Below are 21368 nucleotides of genomic sequence, written 5' to 3'. Positions count from 1 at the left end.
TTGCATTGAAAAGTCAAATGGCGCTCCTTCCCTTCCGAGCTCTGCTATGCTCCCAAAAAGTGGTTTACCCCCACATATGGGGTATCGTCGCACTCAGGACAAATTGCACAACAACTTTTGTGGTCTAATTTCTTCTCTTACCCTTGGGAAAATAAAAAATTGGGGGCGAAAAGATCATTTTTGTGAAAAAATAAGATTTTTTATTTTTACGGCTCTGCATTATAAACTTCTGTGAAGCACTTGTTGGGTCAAAGTGCTCACCACACATCTAGATAAGTTCCTTAAGGGGTCTACTTTTCAAAATGGTGTCACTTGTGAGGGGTTCCAATGTTTAGGCACATCAGGGGCTCTCCAAACACAACATGGCGTCCCATCTCAATTCCAGTCAATTTTGCATTGAAAAGTCAAATGGCGCTCCTTTCCTTCCGAGCTCTGCCATGCGCCCAAACAGTGGTTTACCCCCACATATGGGGTATCGTCGCACTCAGGACAAATTGCACAACAACTTTTGTGGTCTAATTTCTTCTCTTACCCTTGGGAAAATAAAAAATTGGTGGCGAAAAGATTATTTTTGTGAAAAAATATGATTTTTTATTTTTACGGCTCTGCATTATAAACTTCTGTGAAGCACTTGTTGGGTCAAAGTGCTCACCACACCTCTAGATAAGTTCCTTAAGGGGTCTACTTTCCAAAATGGTGTCACTTGTGGGGATTTCAATGTTTAGGCACATCAGGGGCTCTCCAAACGCAACATGGCATCCCATCTCAATTCCAGTCAATTTTGCATTGAAAAGTAAAATGGCGCTCCTTCCCTTCCGAGCTCTGCCATACGCCCAAACAATGGTTTACACCCATATATGGGGTATCAGCGTACTCAGGACAAATTGGCCAACAATTCTTGAGGTCCAATTTCTTCTCTTACTCTTGGGAAAATAAAAAATTGGGGGCGAAAAGATCATTTTTGTGAAAAAATATGATTTTTTATTTTTACGGCTCTGCATTATAAACTTCTGTGAAGCAATTGGTGGGTCAAAGTGGTCACCACACATCTAGATAAGTTCCTTAGGGTGTCTACTTTCCAAAATGGTGTCACTTGTGGGGGGTTTCAATGTTTAGGCACATGAGGGGCTCTCCAAACGCAACATGGCGTCCCATCTCAATTCCTGTCAATTTTGCATTGAAAAGTCAAATGGCGCTCCTTTCCTTCCGAGCTCTGCCATGCGCCCAAACAGTGGTTTACCCCCACATATGGGGTATCAGCGTACTCAGTACAGATTGTACAACAATGTTTGGCATCCATTTTATCCTGTTACCCTTGGTAAAATAAAACAAATTGGAGCTGAAATAAATTTTGTGTGAAAAAAAGTTAAATATTCATTTTTATTTAAACATTCCAAAAATTCCTGTGATACCCCTGAAGGGTTAATAAACTTCTTGAATGTGGTTTTGAGAACCTTGAGTGGTGCAGTTTTTAGAATGGTGTCACACTTGGGTATTTTCTATCATATAGACCCCTCAAAATGACATCAAATGAGATGTGGTCCCTAAAAAAAAATGGTGTTGTAAAAATGAGAAATTGCTGGTCAACTTTTAACCCTTATAACTCCCTAACAAAAAAAAATTTTGGTTCCAAAATTGTGCTGATGTAAAGTAGACATGTGGGAAATGTTACTTATTAAGTATTTTGCGTGACATATCTCTGTGATTTAAGGGCATAAAAATTTTAAGTTGGAAAATTGCGAAATTTTCTAAATTTTCGCCAAATTTCCATTTTTTTCACAAATAAACGCAAGTTATATCGAATAAATGTTACCACTAAAATGAAGTACAATATGTCACGATCCGTTGAAGCGTTCCAGAGTTATAACCTCATAAAGGGACAGTGGTCAGAATTGTAAAAATTGGCCCGGTCATTAACGTGCAAACCACCCTCGGGGCTTAAGGGGTTAAGGAAAGAGGTAGTTGGCAGAAGCAGTTGAGTTCAGAGTTAGGAAGTTAATAAAGAATTAATTGAAATCTGAACCCAATCCGGGTTCCCTATAAATCAAGGCATTATGTTCCATTGTGCACACTGACTGGCCACTAATGCTTCCAATTTAGGTACAGTTGAAGTGAACACCTCTATGATAAAGCAGATAAAGTACATCTTTCATCACCATAACTATATATTAGCACATGGCAAAATGTGACACATCCTGATTGAGAGACAGAGAGTGGGGGTCCCTTTGACTCATATGAGATGACCAATACTATTAACTCCTTTCTAACCTCGGACGGGATAGTACGTCCGAGGTCAGATCCCCTGCTTTGATGTAGGCTCCGGCGGTGAGTCAGCATCAAAGCCGGGACATGTCAGCTGTTTTGAACAGCTGACATGTGACCGCAATAGCGACGGGTGGGATCGCGATCCACCAGCCGCTATTAACTAGTTAAATTTAAATGCTGCTGTCAACTGCTGACAGTGGCATTTAACTACCGCTTCCTCCATTGGGCCGGAAATGAGCGCATCGCCGACCCCGTCACATGATCGGGGTCAGCGATGCATCGCCATGATATCCTGAAGTCTCCTTGAGACCTCTATGGTTGTTGATGCCGGCTTGCTGTGAGCGCCACCCTGTGGTTGGCACCCATAGCAAGCCTGTAATTCAGCTAGATATGAGCGATCTGATGATCGCTCCAATGTAGCTGAGCCGTTCCCATTGTGCCAGCTTCTAGCCTCCCATGGAGGCTATTGAAGAATGGCAAAAGTTAAAAAAAAGTTTACAAAAATATGAAAAAAATAAAAAAATGTAAAAGTTTAAATCACCCCCCTTTCGCCCCATTCAAAATAAAACATAAAAAAAAAATCAAATATACACATATCTGGTATCATCGCTTTCAGAATCGCCCAATCTATCAAAAAAAGGATTAACCTGATCGCTAAACGGCGTAGCGAGAAAAAAATTTGAAATGTCCGAATTATGTTTTTTTGGTCGCCGCGACATTGCATTAAAATGCAAAAAACAGGCATCTAAAGAACATATCTACACCAAAATGGCATCATTAAAAACGTCAGCTCGGCACGCAAAAAATAAGCCCTAACCTGACCCCAGATCATGAAAAATGGAGACGCTATGGATATCGGAAAATGGCGCAATTTTTTTTTAGCAAAGTTTTGAATTTTTTTTCACCACTTAGATAAAAAAATAACCTAGACATGTTTGGGGTCTATGAACTCGTAATGACCTGGAGAATCAAAATGGCAGGTCAGTTCTAGCATTTAGTGAACCTAGCAAAACAGCCAAACAAAAAACAAGTGTGGGATTGCACTTTTTTACAATTTCACCGCACTTGGAATTTTTTTCCCATTTTCAAGTACACGACATGGTAAAACCAATGATGTCATTCAGAAGTAAAACTCGTCCTCACATGGCCATATTGACAGAAAAATAAAACGCTATGGCTCTGGGAAGGAGGGGAGCGAAAAACGAACACGGAAATACGGAAAATCCCATGGTCCTGAAGGGGTTAAAAACTCATAATAGTTGGTGGTCCTGTGGGACATTTTCATCAGAGCCCACAAACATCAAGTTGGGAGTCCACTATATTGGCACAATTTGGCCCATTATCAGTACGAACATTGACACGATGAAGATCACAACCAAGTACAGTCAATGTAAGCCATAAGAGACATTATATTAGTCCAGCACAATGTCCATATAACACAAATATACAAAGTCTGAGTGATATGCAAGTATAGAATAATCCTAAATATCTAACTAGGGCTATAGCAGGCAACAAGTTACATTTCTGCCACTAGATGGTGCTAATGTTGCGTCTCATTTCTACTTATTATGGTCTATAAAATCTTAGTGAATAATTCCATTATGTAAGGGTAACACTGTACAGGTGAACATACCTGCTACAGGACAATATGACACCTACTTAAAGAAAAACATTGCATCTGTTATACTTAAAATAAGTACTGTATATTACTGATACCTGATAATAATGCACATATTATTTCCTCATGTGAAATACAAATGAATGCAAAAACAAAATCAATAATTTGTTTTATGTTCCGATTGAAAAAATAGTGAAATAATATGATTATGTTGAAGGTGAAAAATGACGACAGGAAAAGAACACAAACTTTGAAACTAAGTTTAGTTTACAAAATAAAATCACAAAAGTTTTATATAATTTTTATTTCTTTTTTCATTGTATCATTAATTTGCATTGATTATATGGAGAAAAAAATGCTTCATGGAAAGCGCATGCTGCAGTTTTAACCCCTTGACCCCTGGGCCATTTTCCGTTGTTTGCGTTTTCGTTTTTTGCTCCCCTTTTCCCAGATCCATACATTTTTTAATTTTGGGTCAAAATGGCCATGTAAGGACTTGTTTTTTGTGGGCCAAGTTGTAATTTTGACACCATAGGTTTAAACATACAGTGTACTGGAAAACGGGAAAAAAATTCCAAGAGCAGTGAAATTGCAAAAAAAAAAGTGCAATCCCACAGTTGTTTTTTTTTTGTTTGTTTTTTTACCATGTTCACTAAATGCTAAAACTGACCTGCTATTATGATTTTCCAGGTCATTGCGAGTTCATAGACACCAAAATGTATAGGTTCTTTTTCATTTAAGAGGTGAAAAAAAAATCCAAACTTTGGTTAAAAAAAATGGCACCATTTTCCAAGACCTGTAGCATCTTTATTTTTCGTTATTTGGGCTGGGTGAGGGCTTTTTTTGTGTGTGCTGAGCTAATGTTTTTATTGATACCATATTGTGTAGATCGCACGTTATTGCATTTTATCGCAATGTAGCAGTGACCAAAAAAACGTAATTTGGGCGTTTTCACTTTTTTCTTGTTATGTCATTTAGCAATCGGGTTAATTTGTTTTTTATATTGATAGATCGGCCAATTCTGAACTCGGCGATACCAAAAATGTATATATTAGATTTTTTTTGTTATTATTGTTTTATTTTGAATGGGGCGAAAGGGGGGTGTGTTGAACTTTTATTTTTTTTATTTATTTTTTTTACTTTTTGCATGCTTCAGTAGTCTCCATGCGAGACTAGAAGCTGCAGTTGTCCAATCGGCTCTGCTACATACAGGCGATGATCAGATCGCCTGTATGTAGACGAAATGCTCACTTGCTATGACCGCCAACCACAGGACGGTGCCAACCCATCGGTGACCCGCGATCACATGATGGGGTCACCGATGGGCGAGATTTCCGGCGCGAGTTAAATGCCACTGTCAGAGATAAAGAATTTCTTTTACTTGATGTTTAAAGGGAACCTGTCACCCCCAAAATCGATGGTGCAGTAAGCTCACCGTCATCAGGGGCTTATCTACAGCATGCTGTAAGGGTGTAGATCAGCCCCCGATGTAACCTGAAAGAGGAGAAAAAGAGGTTAGATTATACTCACCCAGGGGCGGTCACGCTGCGGTCTGGTGAAATGGGTGTCTCAGGTCCACTTCGGCGCCTCCTATCTTCATACGATGACGTCCTCTTCTGGTCTTCACGCCGCGGCTCCGGTGCAGGCGTACTTTGTCTGCCCTGTTGAGGGCAGAGGAAAGTACTGCAGTGCGCAGGCGCTGTAAAGGTCAGAGAGGCCCGGTGCCTGCGCACTGCAGTACTTTGCTCTAACCTCTTTTTCTCCTCTTTCAGGTTACATCGGCGGCTTATCTACAGCATTACAAAATACTGTAGATAAGCCCCTGATGATGGTGAGCTTACCTCACCATCGATTTTGGGGGTGACAGGTTCCCTTTAAAGGGTTATTCCCAAAATGTTAAGCTATCGCTTATTGTCTGTGAGACTGCCAGAGAAAGCAGAGCGCTGTAATCAGCTTTCCTCAGCAGTTCCATAGACTATGACTGGTAGCATAGGTCGAACATGTGCACCACCAGAGCCTCAATTTTGTGATCACGGGGGTCTCAATGGGTTGAACCCTCAGCAGCCAATAAGCTATCCCCTATCCTATGGATAGGGAATAACTTAACATTTGGTGAATAACCCTTTCAGTTAAAAGGTTGAATTTCTGCATGTTACAAAGGTATATACAATTCTGCCATGAGTATACATGCTGCACTGCGCCCATATTATCCTGGCTGGAGAAACACTAGAACGTTCTCTTCTCGATACATTTATAGCTCACCTTCATGTCAAGGACATGGATTTTTCTTCTGGTCAGAGATGTATTAGAAAAGGTGTCATCAGGAATGTGTGATATTAAAAAGCGCTGATCCAATGAAATATAATGTCAGTGGGTTTTATTTATCCCATCTCACTTTCTTTTATTCCTCTTCTTCAGCTCGATCATTACTCTCCGGCAACATACAGCCTTCCTCCTTCTTCAGAGACTCAGTTTAATGGACCAAAGGCCCTTTTCCTGGGAAGAGTGCTAGGTAAGCGAAGGGTTCACAATCCTGAAATACAGGTGCTGAGGTAAAATGTCACATTCACCATAACTGTACTTTATGGATCATATTGAAGAAATAATTACTCAGGTAAATACTGCAGAGAGCGGGTGTTCCCCAGTGGCAGAAACTTCTATCCTGTGTCACCTCTGACAATGCTCCGTACATCTCTTTATCAAGAAAAGTCGCGTAGATCACTGGCTTGTGGAGGGTCGGAGTTATTGTAGGAGACAGGAGCTGGGTATTTTATATACAGCTATAACCTAGAAACTCGATGATGTATGAACAGAACTAGGTGCCAGCTTAGTTTAATATTTCTGGACCGTGATACAAAAAAATTGTTCCCCACATAAAGGAAATGCATCCAAGCTGCGAACAAGGGGAGGTGCAGAGGAAACAGGGACACTGTGACGATTCCCCCGTCAGTGTGTCTGGGATGCAGTTACTGACAGCTTAGCCCTCCAATCTGGGGCAGAGGCGCGCTGAGCTGTCGGTGTTTTGATTGACAGCTTGGGCTGCCAATCTGAGACTGCGAGGTTCTGGGCTGCCTCCAGGTGTTCCCTGTCGCAGGTGATTACCCAGCTACTTAGCTAGGCTGTCAGTCCCATATCGCTGCCAGACGTAGATTCAGCTCTGTGTGGTTTGTGTCTCTGCGCCTTGTCTTCTGCTTTTGGATCTTCTTGCTGCCTGACCTTGGACCTCATTCTGACCATCCGCTTTGCCTGATCCCTTTGCTCTGATCCACTTCCCTCCTGGTATTCTGACCTCATACTTTACATGACTATGCCCTTGTCTCTTCCCTTTGCTTATGACTTACCCTCCTGGCTTTTGACCTCGGGCTCCTTGACTACCCTGACTCACGGCTTGTCCGCGAGAAGTGACTCAGGGTCACAGGTAACAGTCGCATCCTGCCACTGGTGACTTGGTGAGTCCCAAAGTCCTACTGCCACTAGTATTAAAGTAATATACGGTAGTCGTTAAATTTGCATTGGAGCGTGAAGTTGCACCTCTGGTTGTGATGCCAAATACTGCTAAATATGTCATGTCAAGTTATTATAGCTCATGGCTTTAAGATATCTATTACAACTGATTTCTGCAAATCATTAAAACCTCCAGTAGGCCAGTGCTACATTTGACTTAAAAGTCGTTGGCATTGTTATACTTAATGACAGATAAGCATTGTTGAGTCCTCTTCCGTCCCTGGCTTCCTGGATTGAGGAATCCAAGTAAATGACACGCAGCACAAAGGTTGTGTGTTCATAAACAGGGGTAGCCCCGGAGCACGCCTGCCTCACTGGGCGCTGCCCCTTCTTTATATAGTAAGAAGTTAGGCATTTACAGACATGCGCACAAGCGCTCATATTTCATAATCACTTACAAAGCAAATCTATACTAGTGAAAAGTTACAATATCTGGTATGTGAGTGAAAGGCTACAATATCAAGGAGAAATGCGCGCGTGATTACTTCTATAAAAGGAAATGTCAAGTTTGCTGTGCAGAAGCAGATTTCATCTGGGAGACAAAATGGATCCTTTGGTTCAGTCTGGTCTCCACAATTCCCCCCTTTGACATATTCTTTTATAATTTGTCATAAATTTTTGCATGAAGCTTGTGCATTTTCTTCTTTATGCGGCAGTATACAAAAATATAAAAGAAAATTAGTACGGCAATAATAAACTTTATACTCTTGCATCTATTACACAAAATTTATTTGTGCATACTGAGATACCCTTGAGTACAATCTTGAATAACACATATATGATTACAATAATCATAACTATATGTATTATGCTCTGCATAATCCCGGCAACCCACCCACCGATCCCTCTGAACCAGTTGGCTGGGTTAAGAAAAGAAAAGGTATCTGACCACCAGCTATCCTTATTCTGGTCATTGTCTTTGTCATACTGATCTCTGAGTCGTTGTACGTCCTTTAATTTAAATGTCATACTCATAGTACTATTCGGGTCTATATAATGACAGCAGGTGGGTCCAATGATTTGACACATACCCCCTTGTGAGGCAGTTAGGTAATCCAATACCAGGGTATGTTGGTTAGTGACTATTATAAGCTGATTCTGTACAGCTATACTAGTGTTTAGTATATCCAATATATCCCAGATCTGATCATCTAGATAATCCGTGGCTCTAACTAATTTATCCCACATTTGTGTTAACATAGGATAAATAAAAATGGTACTAGCAATTTTGTTAGGAATTCCCATTTGTACTATATGTGGCCTCCCCGAGGGACGTGGTGAGTTATCTGCAGCTCTTTTATATAGTGTGTGCTTGGGCACGGCTTGCATATTCACTTGTTTATTTGAAATTATGAAAGTAGCTGGGGTTAGGCGTCCTAATGTACAAGTACCCTTTATACCTACGGGAAGCCATTTATATGCTCCTTCTCCGCATATCCAAAATGTACCCTCAGGCAGATCCCATAGAGCTGAGTGCTGCAATACCAATCTGTGAGCCAAATCCACAAAACTAGATACATTTTGAAGCATACACCAAGAGGGTTTTTGTCCCAAGGGGCTACAGTACCCGGCTGCGGGATTACCACATACATGCATTCCGTTGACATACTCATTGGATTCATTACAAACCAGGTTCCCCGGCTTACTTGTACAACTGTTATCATCACCTTGGGGGAACAACTCAGAATGTTCCCATTTTCTATTATGTATGTATCTTTCCAATACTACAGGTTTGAAAGCATCAGAGGGAGGGGCGGTTGTACTGAAACTGAGCTGTAGATTTTCTGTGGGGACCTGTCCTAAATTAGTTAATCCAGTCTTATTCCTAGGGACCCAGGCTCCACCCTTATAGGCCAAATATTGTAGATGTGTACTACTCCCTGAGAGATTACCCTGCCACCAAGGAAATTCTACCCATCCCACAATTGGTATGGCGATTGTAGTATTCCATAGCCTAGTATTACCAGTTTGGTTGTTGGCCAGGTTGTCTGAACAATTAGGCCAAGCGAATATTTCTTCTGCTGATACGGGAACTGCTAGAAAAGGTATACTTGTGGCTGATACCGGCGAATGGGTACAGATCCAACAATCTGTCAGGGTTTGTGTATTGTTTAACAAGTCGTGCACTAATTTTCTATGATGTTGTACGAATCTATTGTTCAAAGGGGCTAAAGAATTTAGTCTTTCCCATGCCTTCGTTGTGGTTAACATTATTAACATCAATATCATGAGTTTTATACTGCTTTTTTGCAATGGCTTGCATGTATCCATGATGCCTTTCCTTCAAGCTTGACTGATGTAGGTGTTGTCAACAGGACTTGGAAGGGTCCGTCAAATCTTGGTTCAAGAGCCTTTCTGGTGTGTCTTTTTATATAGACTTGATCACCTGGTTCCAACTTGTGACTTCCTTCAGTGTTGTCAGGATCTGGAAGGGAAGCAAAAACTTGTGCATGCACCTTAGTTAATTGTTTCTGAAGATTTTGCACATAGGAAGTCAATGACTCAATATTTAACACAAGTTGCTGTGGAAAATAACATCCTAAATTGGCAGTCCTGCCAAACAAAATTTCATATGGAGACAGTTTAGTCTTACCCCTTGGGGTATTGCGTATTGAGTAAAGGGCCAGTGGAAGGCATTCTGTCCAAGGCTTTCCTGTTTCAGCCATGGCTTTCTGTATTTTTAATTTTAAAGTTCCATTCATGCGTTCTACCTTACCAGAACTTTGAGGATGATACGGAGTGTGTAACTGACTTTCAACACCCAACATTTTTAGTACATTTTGAAATATTTCTCCAGTGAAATGAGTACCCCTATCTGACTCGATCACTTCAGGGAGACCATAACGGGGCACCAGTTCGGTAACTAGCTTTACAGCAGTGTTTTTAGCTGAAGCCTTCCGAACTGGATAGGCCTCTGGCCACCCCGAGAACATGTCCACACACACCAACACATACTCATACTCATTACTCTTTGGCAGCTGGATAAAGTCTATCTGCAACCGTTGAAACGGGTAGAGAGGTCGGACGTGGTGCTTCATAGGGGTCTTTGCTGTCTGTCCGGGATTATGTGTCAGGCATATAGCGCATGCAGCACAATAGTCTCTTGCGTAGTTGCCAAAACCTGGAGCCAACCAGACTTGCTTTGCCAGTAGTGTCATTGCATTTGCAGACACATGCGTAGGGTGATGTAATCCACTAACTACTATCGGGTGCCAGGCTCTAGGTAGACATATTAGTCCATTTTTCTTCCAAATTCCCTCTTGTTCTTCTGCCCCTTCCTTTTTCCACCTGTCCCTCTCCTCTTCTCCTGCATCTTCCTGTGCTTGTCTCAGTCTATCTTCAGTATTTTCCGTGGGATTTACAGTATGGACCTGTTGTAAAGGTTTGACTGCTGCTGCTTTGGCTGCTTTATCAGCCCTATCATTTCCCCTAGATTCCCTAGTGTCGAGTCTCACATGTGCAGCTACCTTGATTACTGCTACTTCTTTTGTTTCTTGTGCAGCCTCTAAGATCTGTTTGATCAGAGAAGCATGTTTTACAGGTTGTCCTGACGCTGTCATGTAACCTCTAGCTCTCCAGATTACTCCAAAATCAAACACAATACCATGTGCATACCTAGAATCAGTGTATATATTAGCTGTCTGATTCTCAGCTATTTTTAGAGCTTCAATCAATGCTGTTAGTTCTGCTTCTTGTGCAGATTGTTTCGGTGGAAGCGGTTCTGCTTTGAGAGTTTCAGATCCTGACACAACTGCATACCCTGTATGGAAGTTACCTGTGTCATCTGCAAACCTACTACCATCTATAAACAGCTCTAAATCTGGATTTTGAAGTGGTGTTTCGGATACATTGGGTAAGCCTACCGTTTCTTGTAAAATGAGCTCTGTACAATCATGTGTGTCTGTAGTGAAAAAATTTGTGTGTGTATCAGTGTCCTTATTCCCCCCTTCAGACTCGAGAGGTAGCAGTGTAGCTAAATTGAGAGTCTGAAGCCTTGCAAATGTGATAGTGGAGGGTAGCAGCAAAGAACACTGAAGCCGCAAATGTCTGGCCATGGAAATGTGTTTTGGTTGGACCTGGTTTAATATCCCATAAACATCATGTGTAGTTTGAACTGTGAGTGGATGCTCTAGGACAATTTCTGATGCTTTGTCCAACAATAGTGAGACAGCAACAACTACACGTACACAGGTTGGCGCTGCTCTAGCTACGGGATCTAACCTTGCTGAAAGATATGCAATTGGTCTTTGTTTCCCTGCATGCTTCTGGGTAAGAACTCCTGTAGCATGGGAATCAACTTCTGCAGCCATAAGCTGAAACGGTTTGGTGTAGTCTGGTAGCCCTAACGCTGGAGCTGAAACAAGGGCATCTTTTAATTGTTGGAACGAAATCTGACCTTCTTTTGTCAACAAATAAGGTTCACTTTTTACACAGTCATACAGTGGTTGCATTAGTTGACTGGCATGTATAATCCATTGTCTACAATGAGACACTATTCCTAAAAATGCTCGTAGCTGTTTATGATTTCTAGGCTCATTCATCTGTCTTATTGCTTCAGTTCTTTGAGGTGTAAGATGCTTTTTACCTTGAGAAATGCAATGACCTAGAAAGACCACTTTGGTCTGACAAACTTGTAGCTTTTGTCTATTCACTTTACACCCTTCTTTTTCTAGGAAACATAGTAAACTCACAGTGGACCTTTCTGCAGTTTCTAGATCTGGGCAGCAAAGTAGTAGGTCATCCACATACTGCAAAATTACTACCTGTGGTTCGGGTTCAAACCTCTGGAGGACTGTTTGTAGGGCATTTGAATAAAGAGTAGGGGAGTGTATCATTCCCTGTGGAAGGCGTGTCCACGCCAACTGTTTGCCCTTAAATGTAAATGCAAACAAATGCCAACTATCTTGGTGTAAAGGAACCGAGAAAAATGCATTTGAAAGATCTATTACAGTAAACACTTGAGAACTGGCTGGTATCTGTGATAGTAACGTATGAGGATTGGGTACAACTGGGGTGATTGGATCTAGAACTTTGTTTATTTCTCTTAGATCATGTACCATACGATATTTGGGCATAGAACCCTTATCAAGAGTTCTCTTCTTGACTGGATACAGAGGAGTGTTAGCAGGTGATTGTATCTCTACCAAAACCCCTTTCTCTCTATATCCCTCTATCTGTTTTGTAATCGCTAGTTCCTGCTGGGCACTCACAGGGTATTGTCTGAGCTGTGGGAGAACAGTTCCTGGTTGCACAGATAGTTTTACAGGAGAGATATGCAATAATCCCACATCAGTGTCACCCTGTGCCCACAGTGTTTCTGGGACTATTGAGAGGTCTAGATCTGTGGTCTACTCTTTTTCTTCAGTATAATCCTCAAAAGCCTGAATTCTGACATATTGTTCTAATATTTCTGCATCATCAGGGATAGTCAGTATAACTGTGCCATCTTCCCTAAAATTGATGTTAGCTTCTAATTTCTTTAGGACATCAGTTCCCAACAAACATGTTGGGGCACCTCTGGCATACAAAAATCTGGATGCAAAACATTTAGGTCCTAAGGAGACCTCTAGGGGCACAGTGTATGGCAGTGTTTGAATTACCCCATCATAACCCTCAGCAAAAGTTGTTTGTTGTGAAATATCTTCCGGGTTTGGAAGAAAATCTTGATTCAAAATTGAGGAAGTTGCACCTGTATCTATTAAAAATGGAATCTCTCTTCCCCCCCATTCACCTGTATTATAGGTCTTCTAGCTGGTAGGGAAGTTTGTAACACATTGAGTCAATCTGAGTCTGGTATGGGACCATCCACTATGGATGTCTGTTGGATGTCTGAGGGCTTATTCTTTGGTACAAATTTTCCTGATTTTATGTCTGCCTGCTTCTTTCTACATTCTTTCTGGAAATGTCCTGGTTTCTTGCAGTAATGACAGGGAAAATTATGTCTTGCCCTTCCACCTGTTGTGTTTGCTTGCGCTATTCTGACAGGCTTATGATTTTCTCTTAAATCCAACTCTATCCCTACGGCTTTTTGCCTGGCCAAGTGTGGGTCTTCCAAGGTTCTCCAATCAGGAGTTGCAGCCTTAAGTTTTTCCTTTACTTTTGGAGACAATCCATCTATAAAGGTTTTTGTAATTAACCTCATCATTCCTGGAGCGGTTAGATCTATTCCTTCATCTCTAAAATTATTCTCTACCCCTAGATAATATTCATCTACCGATTGTCCAGGTCTCTGAGCCACCACTCCCGTTGTTCCTCTCTGCCTCTGTTTCTGCCTCATGAAAACTATTAAATGGTCTACAAATTGTGTTCCTGATTCTATCGTTTGTAAGGCACCTTGTCCCGCTTGTCCCTCTTGTAGCTCCTGTCCCACCTGTGGCCTGTGTCCCTGTAGATGTGTTAGCAGTTCCTGGAAGAGACCAGGAGTCATTTTCATTCTACATAATTCCTCTCCATCTGCCCAGACTCCAGCGTGAGTCTGCATAATTTGCTGTATATACTGTGCGAATCTAACTGGGTACTGGGTAGGATCTGGTGCATTATGTAGAAGAGACATTCCTTCAGCGGGGGACCAAGGGAAGTATTGTCGGGTTTGGTGATATCTAGTTGCCATTGCTCCATCTACACCAGTTTCTCTGAAGGGTTTCGGTACTATCCTAACAGGAGCTAACAATTGATGACCTCTGGGGGCCCCACAGGCAGAACATTCAGTTCTCCAGTCTGGATTCTGCTGGCCACAATTTTTGCACACCCATCCTTCCACCCCATTTAACCCAGGATATAAATTTGGTTTGGTTTGTCCTCCTTCAGAAGGTACAAATGGTTGAACATTCGGATCTAGGTAAGGAGGAGGAACTGAATGAGTCGTGGCACAACATTTTCCCGTACCCATACTCCATTTGGAAGTGTCTGGATCATACTTCCAATTCTCCTCTTTAGCTGTTTTTGAGACCTTTATCATACAGTGTATGATTTCTTCCCACCCATTGTCTTTGATAATTCCACCTCGTTCTTTACTCAGTCTTTCCCATTCAGTGCTAAACATAAGTGCTTCTGAAATTCCCAATTTTTCTCTTACCCTTCTGATCTGCCTTCTGACTGTCTTTCCACATCTTTCCTGTATGATATCTTTTGCTTCTACTTGTCCTAAGACGGATTTTGTCTGTTTATTTCCCATTTTTCTTTTCAATAATAGCTGTATCTACCCTAGGTGACGTTTGGACAACCACCTCTCTGGAGTGATGTCTCGTTGCCTTCTCTCCTAGGGAGCTAAGATATTGAAGGGCTGATTTGCTCCGTTCTTTCTAATGTGCAGAATAAACTTGATTCCTACAATGCACGCAAACAGGATCAGCAACACCAAACAGATCACCAAACTCTCCGTCTCTGTTATCATACTTGTCCCAGGCTCATGGACTCGTGTCCTGGGCTCATTCTATCAAACTCTTATCCAAAAATGAAGGAACAAGTTTCTCAAAGAGAGTCAAGCATGGGCGGAGGTCTCCCCGAAAGGACGCAACCACATGACCCAGTTAGGCTGACTTCACTAATAAGACTTGTCCTAACAATTTCGGCTTATTGTTCTACGTACTTTTATCCTTCTTTCATAACATGCCACAACCTTCACACTTGTTCACACACTGCCAGGGACAGGACTCATAAATCTATACAATATGGTAACCCGAGTTTTATAGGTATCTACTCACTACTAGACTAACCCAGCGTGACACGGCTCGTAGAGATCTTTCGGATAATACAGGGCAGATAAAAGAGAACTAATAATGTCTCTTACCTGGCCAGGTTTTTCAATTCATTTGCCGTCCATTATCCCAGATCTCCGTTGTCCGTATCCGTAGGTGAATCTCGAGTAGACACTCTCGCCTCGGGTCCCTGTTTCGGGCGCCAAGAAATGTTGAGTCCTCTTCCGTCCCTGGCTTCCTGGATTGAGGAATCCAAGTAAATGACACGCAGCACAAAGGTTGTGTGTTCATAAACAGGGGTAGCCCCGGAGCACGCCTGCCTCACTGGGCGCTGCCCCTTCTTTATATAGTAAGAAGTTAGGCATTTACAGACATGCGCACAAGCGCTCATATTTCATAATCACTTACAAAGCAAATCTATACTAGTGAAAAGTTACAATATCTGGTATGTGGGTGAAAGGCTACAATATCAAGGAGAAATGCGCGCGTGATTACTTCTATAAAAGGAAATGTCAAGTTTGCTGTGCAGAAGCAGATTTCATCTGGGAGACAAAATGGATCCTTTGGTTCAGTCTGGTCTCCACAGCATGATCCCAGGTGGTCCAGTGATATGATGATCCCTATTGATCCAGCTATCTTACAGCTCAAAGTGGTCCACCATCCTGCATGACCTTGTAATTCCTAGTGCTTTATACTTTGTAACGACTAGACAACTTGGTATTGTGATATTATATAGATGAAAAAGCAGGTGCAGACAAGCGTATTTGTGGTCCGAGTGTGATCCGACAAAACATAAAACTAATATTAGTCCATTTGGCTGTGTACACGTCTGAATTGTGCTACATGCAAGTTTGGATCGCACTCGGCCATGCAAGTCAATGAGTGCATGAAAAATATCAGGCTGCACTCAGATGACACCTGAGTGCAGTCCAATTTCCCACACTCACAGAATGGAGAATTTTTTTTCCATCTTCTCCTCATTCGAGAGAATTAGAGCACACTGTGATCACACTCTGATCAAACTCTTTTCAGAATGTAATTTGCATAGTCGGTCAGATTTTCTCGGATGAGAGAATCTACGGACGTCTGCACAAGCCCTATCTTAGTAAATTTATAGCCCTGGAAATGAAACATTGCTTGGAATTAGTGCAACATCTTAAAAATCTGAACAACTATTTCTATTTTATTACAGGTATTGTGTCTGCCAGTTACAGTGCCTTGCGAAAGTATTCGGCCCCCTTGAACTTTTCAATCTTCTCCCACATATCATGCTTCAAACATAAAGATAACCAATACATTTCGTTCAACTTCACAATTGTGTTCCACTTGTTGTTGATTCTTCACCAAAAATTTACATTTGGTGTCTTTATGTTTGAAGCATGATACGTGGGAAAAGGTTGAAAAGTTCCAGGGGGCCAAATACTTTCGCAAGGCACTATATATATATATATATATATATATATATATATATATATATATATATATGTTTAACAAAAAACAAACCTAAGGACGTAATCACAAGTAGAAAAGTCCCTTCTATAGGACGTGCCCATTGCACTCCAACGGGGGACGAAGGGGGGCAAAACTCCCCTATAATATAAACCTATAAATTCCAGAGAGCATAATGCCCCATGTCCGAAAGATACAATTTAATCCATTTTAAATATAAAATCAATAAACTTTATTAACAAAAATACAAAAGAGTACAACAATATGTATTGCTTCGGGGGGCTGAGGAAGCACTTATAACGCGAAACGCGCGTTGGGGCTTTCGGTGGGACAGTCCACACTGGAGTCTGCGCACATGGGTAAGCAGTAGGCAGGTCTAGGAGTGTATCTTTATGGTAATACGCTTTGGGCAGGTTGCAATATGCGTGAGCGCTTATAAGGGCAGGGTTTATCCCCACTATAGGGTTACTGGTTCTATTTAACCCCTTCGTCTTTTTCGCTATCACCCGACATATGTACATACAATCTCTGGCACTTTATTACTAGCCTGTTGTTATTTATTACTTCTCCCCATATGTTGTTCCTGCTGCGCCTATACTCTGTGTTATGCGCGCACTCCGGTGTGAATGTCCTTTAGTGTCACACACCTTATCCTCAATACATATTGTTGTACTCTTTTGTATTTTTGTTAATAAAGTTTATTGATTTTATATTTAAAATGGATTAAATTGCATCTTTCGGACATGGGGCATTATGCTCTCTGGAATTTATAGGTATATATATATATATATATATATATATATATATATATATATACAGTACAGACCAAAAGTTTGGACACGCCTTCTCATTTAAAGATTTTTCTGTATTTTCATGACTATGAAAATTGTACATTCACGCTGAAGGCATCAAAACTATGAATTAACACATGTGGAATTATATACCTAACAAAAAAGTGTGAAACAACTGAAAATATGTCTTATATTCTAGGTTCTTCAAATTAGCCACCTTTTGCTTTGATGACTACTTTGCACACTCTTGGCATTCTCTTGATGAGCTTCAAGAGGTAGTCACCGGGAATGGTCTTCCAACAATCTTGAAGGAGTTCCCAGAGCATTTAGCACTTGTTGGCCCTTTTGCCTTCACTCTGCGGTCCAGCTCATCCCAAACCATCTCGATTGGGTTCAGGTCTGGTGACTGTGGAGACCAGGTCATCTGGCGTAGCACCCCATCACTCTCCTTCTTGGTCAAATAGCCCTTACACAGCCTGGAGGTGTGTTTGGGGTCATTGTCCTGTTGAAAAATAAATCATGGTACTTTAACCCCTTGAGATGGATTGCAGCGTGGGACTTGACTGTATGGCGGACAGGTATAGGATATTAGGAAAGGTTTTGTGGGGTAGCGGCGCTCGTAAGATGGACAAGAGTAGCTGCGGGTAGTATTCCCTACGACACAAGGGAATGAAAAACTATAAGCAATAAAAATAAAATATTTATATAAAATATTTTTACCTGCGCTAAACTATAAAATACATTAGTCAAATTTCCACAATGAGTAGTTACCTGTTTGGTGGGAAGGGTGCTCAAATATCTCTATTACACATATGTATCAGATAAGGGATTAGCTGTAGGAAAGGACTGAAATGGGAAACAAGGGAGAAATGTATCAGAATGACTGAATCACTCGTGTGTCACCTGATTGTTATATCTAAAATATAGTGGTCCCAATTGTCAATAAAAAGTGATTAATACTAAAAATAGCCCCTTAAATTGCCTAAAGTGCCCGATGCTGCTTTGTCTGACTTGGAAGACCGCCCAATCTCAAGAGATCAAGTATTCTTAGATGGCTCTTTGATGACTATCTCGGAGCTCCAAGCTTTTAAACCTCACCTCCATGTTTCCTTTCTCCATATTAATAGGATTAGAGATTATTGTACCAAATACAAGACTCAGCTTGCTCTACCCCGCCCGACCTCTCATTTTGAACAACTCTGCGCCCAACACAGGCCTCCAAAAAAAGTTTTATCCAAACTATATAATTCTCTGGTCACAGAAAAGGCTGACATTAAGAGAGCTTTTGTTGGACTCTGGGAAAAAGACCTGAATGTTCACTTTACACCAGATCAAATAGCCTCTATATATAGGAGATCTCACGGCCCTTCCCAATGTGTGAAGATTCAAGAAAATTCTTATAAAATTGTAACTCGGTGGTATCGTACACCAGCTCAACTGCATCAATGGCATCCCTCCGTTTCAGAGGAATGTTGGAGATGCAGGGCAGACTTAGGCACCTATTTTCACATATGGTGGACATGTCCAGTGATTAAGATCTTTTGGCAACTGATTGGGGAAATAATTACAAAAGTTCTGGGCCAAGTCCCTTTGATGAAACCTCAATCTGCTCTTCTTAATCTACCTTTATGGCCAGAGAATCCCTCAGCTTCCAAGATGGCTAATATTATTATAGCAGCTGGCAAATACCTAATTCCTACTAGATGGAAGTCAACCCAAACCCCCTCCAGAAAGCAAGTCCTGGAAAAAAATCGATCTATTGTTTCACACGGCTGAAATAGTAGCCAACACACAAGAATCATCATTCTCTTTCCGCAAAACATGGGAACCCTGGATCCAATTTAGATCCAACCCTAACTTTATACTAGAAATATCCGATAGTTGATCTGATAACTATAACCTCTCACCCTATCTATATCTTGCTTCTGAACATTCTCCGCCGGGTCACCCCTCCCCCCCCCTATTATCTCCTACCTACCCACCCCTCTCTTACCGCCTTTTTTTTTTCTTCTGTCTACTTCCTGTTTGATATCCTCACCTCTTGAATGTTTCGTTTACTTTATCATTAATCTCACTACTTGTTCCAGGAAAACTAATCAAATTTTTGATTATTCTGATTCTCTTAACACATGGACCTATAATTGATGCAGGGGCGGACACAGACAGCTTGGGGCCCCTGTGCAGGAAATGTGTCTGGGCCCCCCTCCTTTTAAGGCGACAAACCTATATCTACTATATAATTGTCTAAGGGTCACTTCTGTCTGTCTGTCTGTCCTTCTGTCTGTCATGGTTATTCATTCGCTGATTGGTCTCGCCAGCTGCTTGTCATGGCTGCCGGGACCAATCAGCGACGGGCACAGTCGAGAAAAAAATGGCCGGCCCCTACTCCCCGCAGTCAGTGCCTGTCACCCGCATACTCCCCTCCGGTCACCGCTAACACAGAGTTAATGCCGGCGGTAACGGACCGCGTTATGCCGCGGGTAACGCACTCCGTTACCGCCACTATTAACCCTGTGTGTCCCCAACTTTTTACTATTGACGCTGCCTATGCGGCATCAATAGTAAAAAATGTAATGTTAAAAATAATAAAAAAATAAACCTGCTATACTCTCCCTCCGTAGTCCGCTGAGCCCCTCCCGCCAGCCGCCATCTTCCGTTGCAGTTTCCGGTGGCAAAGATGGTATGGCAGAAGGACCTGCCATGACGTCATGGTCATGTGACCGTGACATCATCACAGGGCCTGCGTGCCTGCGCGACAAGGACCTGCCATGACGTCATGGTCATGTGACCGCGACGTCATCACAGGTCCTGCGCCCATACCAACGCTGGGGCGTGAGTATATGTTTATTTTTTATTTTTTCACCTGTGACAAACCTGGCTGGGCAATATACTACGTAGCTGGGCAATATACTACGTGACTGGGCAATATACTACGTGACTGGCCAATATACTATGTGGCTGGGCAATATGCTACGTGGCTCTGTGCTGTATACTACTTCGCTGTGCAATATACTACGTGACTGGGCAATATACTACTTGACTGGCCAATATACTACGTGGCTGGGCAATATACTACGTGGCTGGGCAATATACTACGTGGCTCTGTGCTGTATACTACTTCGCTGTGCAATATACTACGTGGCTCTGTGCTATATACTACGTCACTGGGCAATATAATATGTGGCTCTGTGCTGTATACTACGTTGCTGTGCGATATACTACGTCACTGGGCAACATACTACGTAACTAGGCAATATACTACGTGACTGGGCAATATACTACGTGGCTGCGCAATATACTACGTGACTGGGCAATATAATACGTGACTGGGCAATATACTACTTGGCTCTGTGCTGTATACTACTTCGCTGTGCAATATACTACATGACTGGCCAATATACTACGTGGCTGGGCAATATACAACGTGGCTCTGTGCAGTATACTACTTCGCTGTGCAATATACTACGTGGCTCTGTGCTATATACTACGTCACTGGGCAATATACTACGTTACTGGCCAATATAATATGTGGCTCTGTGCTGTATACTACGTCACTGGACAACATACTACGTAACTAGGCAATATACTACGTGGCTGGGCAATATACTACGTGGCTGGGCAATATACTACGTGGCTGGGCAATATACTACGTGGCTGGGCAACATACTACGTAACTAGGCAATATACTACGTGGCTGGGAAATATACTACGTGGCTGGGCAATATACTATGTGGCTGGGCAATATACTACGTGGCTGTGCAATATATTACGAGGACATACATATTCTAGAATACCCGATGCGTTAGAATCGGGCCACCATCTAGTACTCTTATATGTGTCCATGTATTGTACCTGTGTGTTTGATGCAACAGATACAGTATATGTGAATAAAGTCTTCACTGGGGGATGGGCTCAGGGCTCAGTCCCAGCCTGGATTTGTTACAGCAGTGATGACTGGAGTGTGGGTCCCATCAAAGAATAGACCCAGTGATTTAGTGACTGTGTTCCTGAGCTCTGAGCACTCTGGTTGGTGCTGTCTGTGGA

The 21368-nt window shown here is 41.9% G+C and overlaps 1 protein-coding gene across 1 annotated transcript in view; it reads left to right on the top strand.

Moving 5' to 3' along the window:
* The window catches only part of CNTNAP2 (contactin associated protein 2), a 2776229-nt gene that overhangs the window by 2665326 nt on the left and 89535 nt on the right, over positions 1–21368 (top strand). The window contains exon 21 of the mRNA XM_069730166.1: positions 6302–6395. Within this exon, the coding sequence (XP_069586267.1) occupies positions 6302–6395 (94 nt within the window). The remainder of the gene's footprint in view (positions 1–6301; positions 6396–21368) is intronic.

The sequence above is a fragment of the Ranitomeya imitator genome, chromosome 6 (genome assembly GCF_032444005.1).
Source record: "Ranitomeya imitator isolate aRanImi1 chromosome 6, aRanImi1.pri, whole genome shotgun sequence".
In the NCBI taxonomy this organism is placed as follows: Eukaryota; Metazoa; Chordata; class Amphibia; order Anura; family Dendrobatidae; genus Ranitomeya; species Ranitomeya imitator.
Note: the sequence above shows the minus strand (reverse complement) of the source record. Positions and strands in the feature narration are given on the sequence as shown.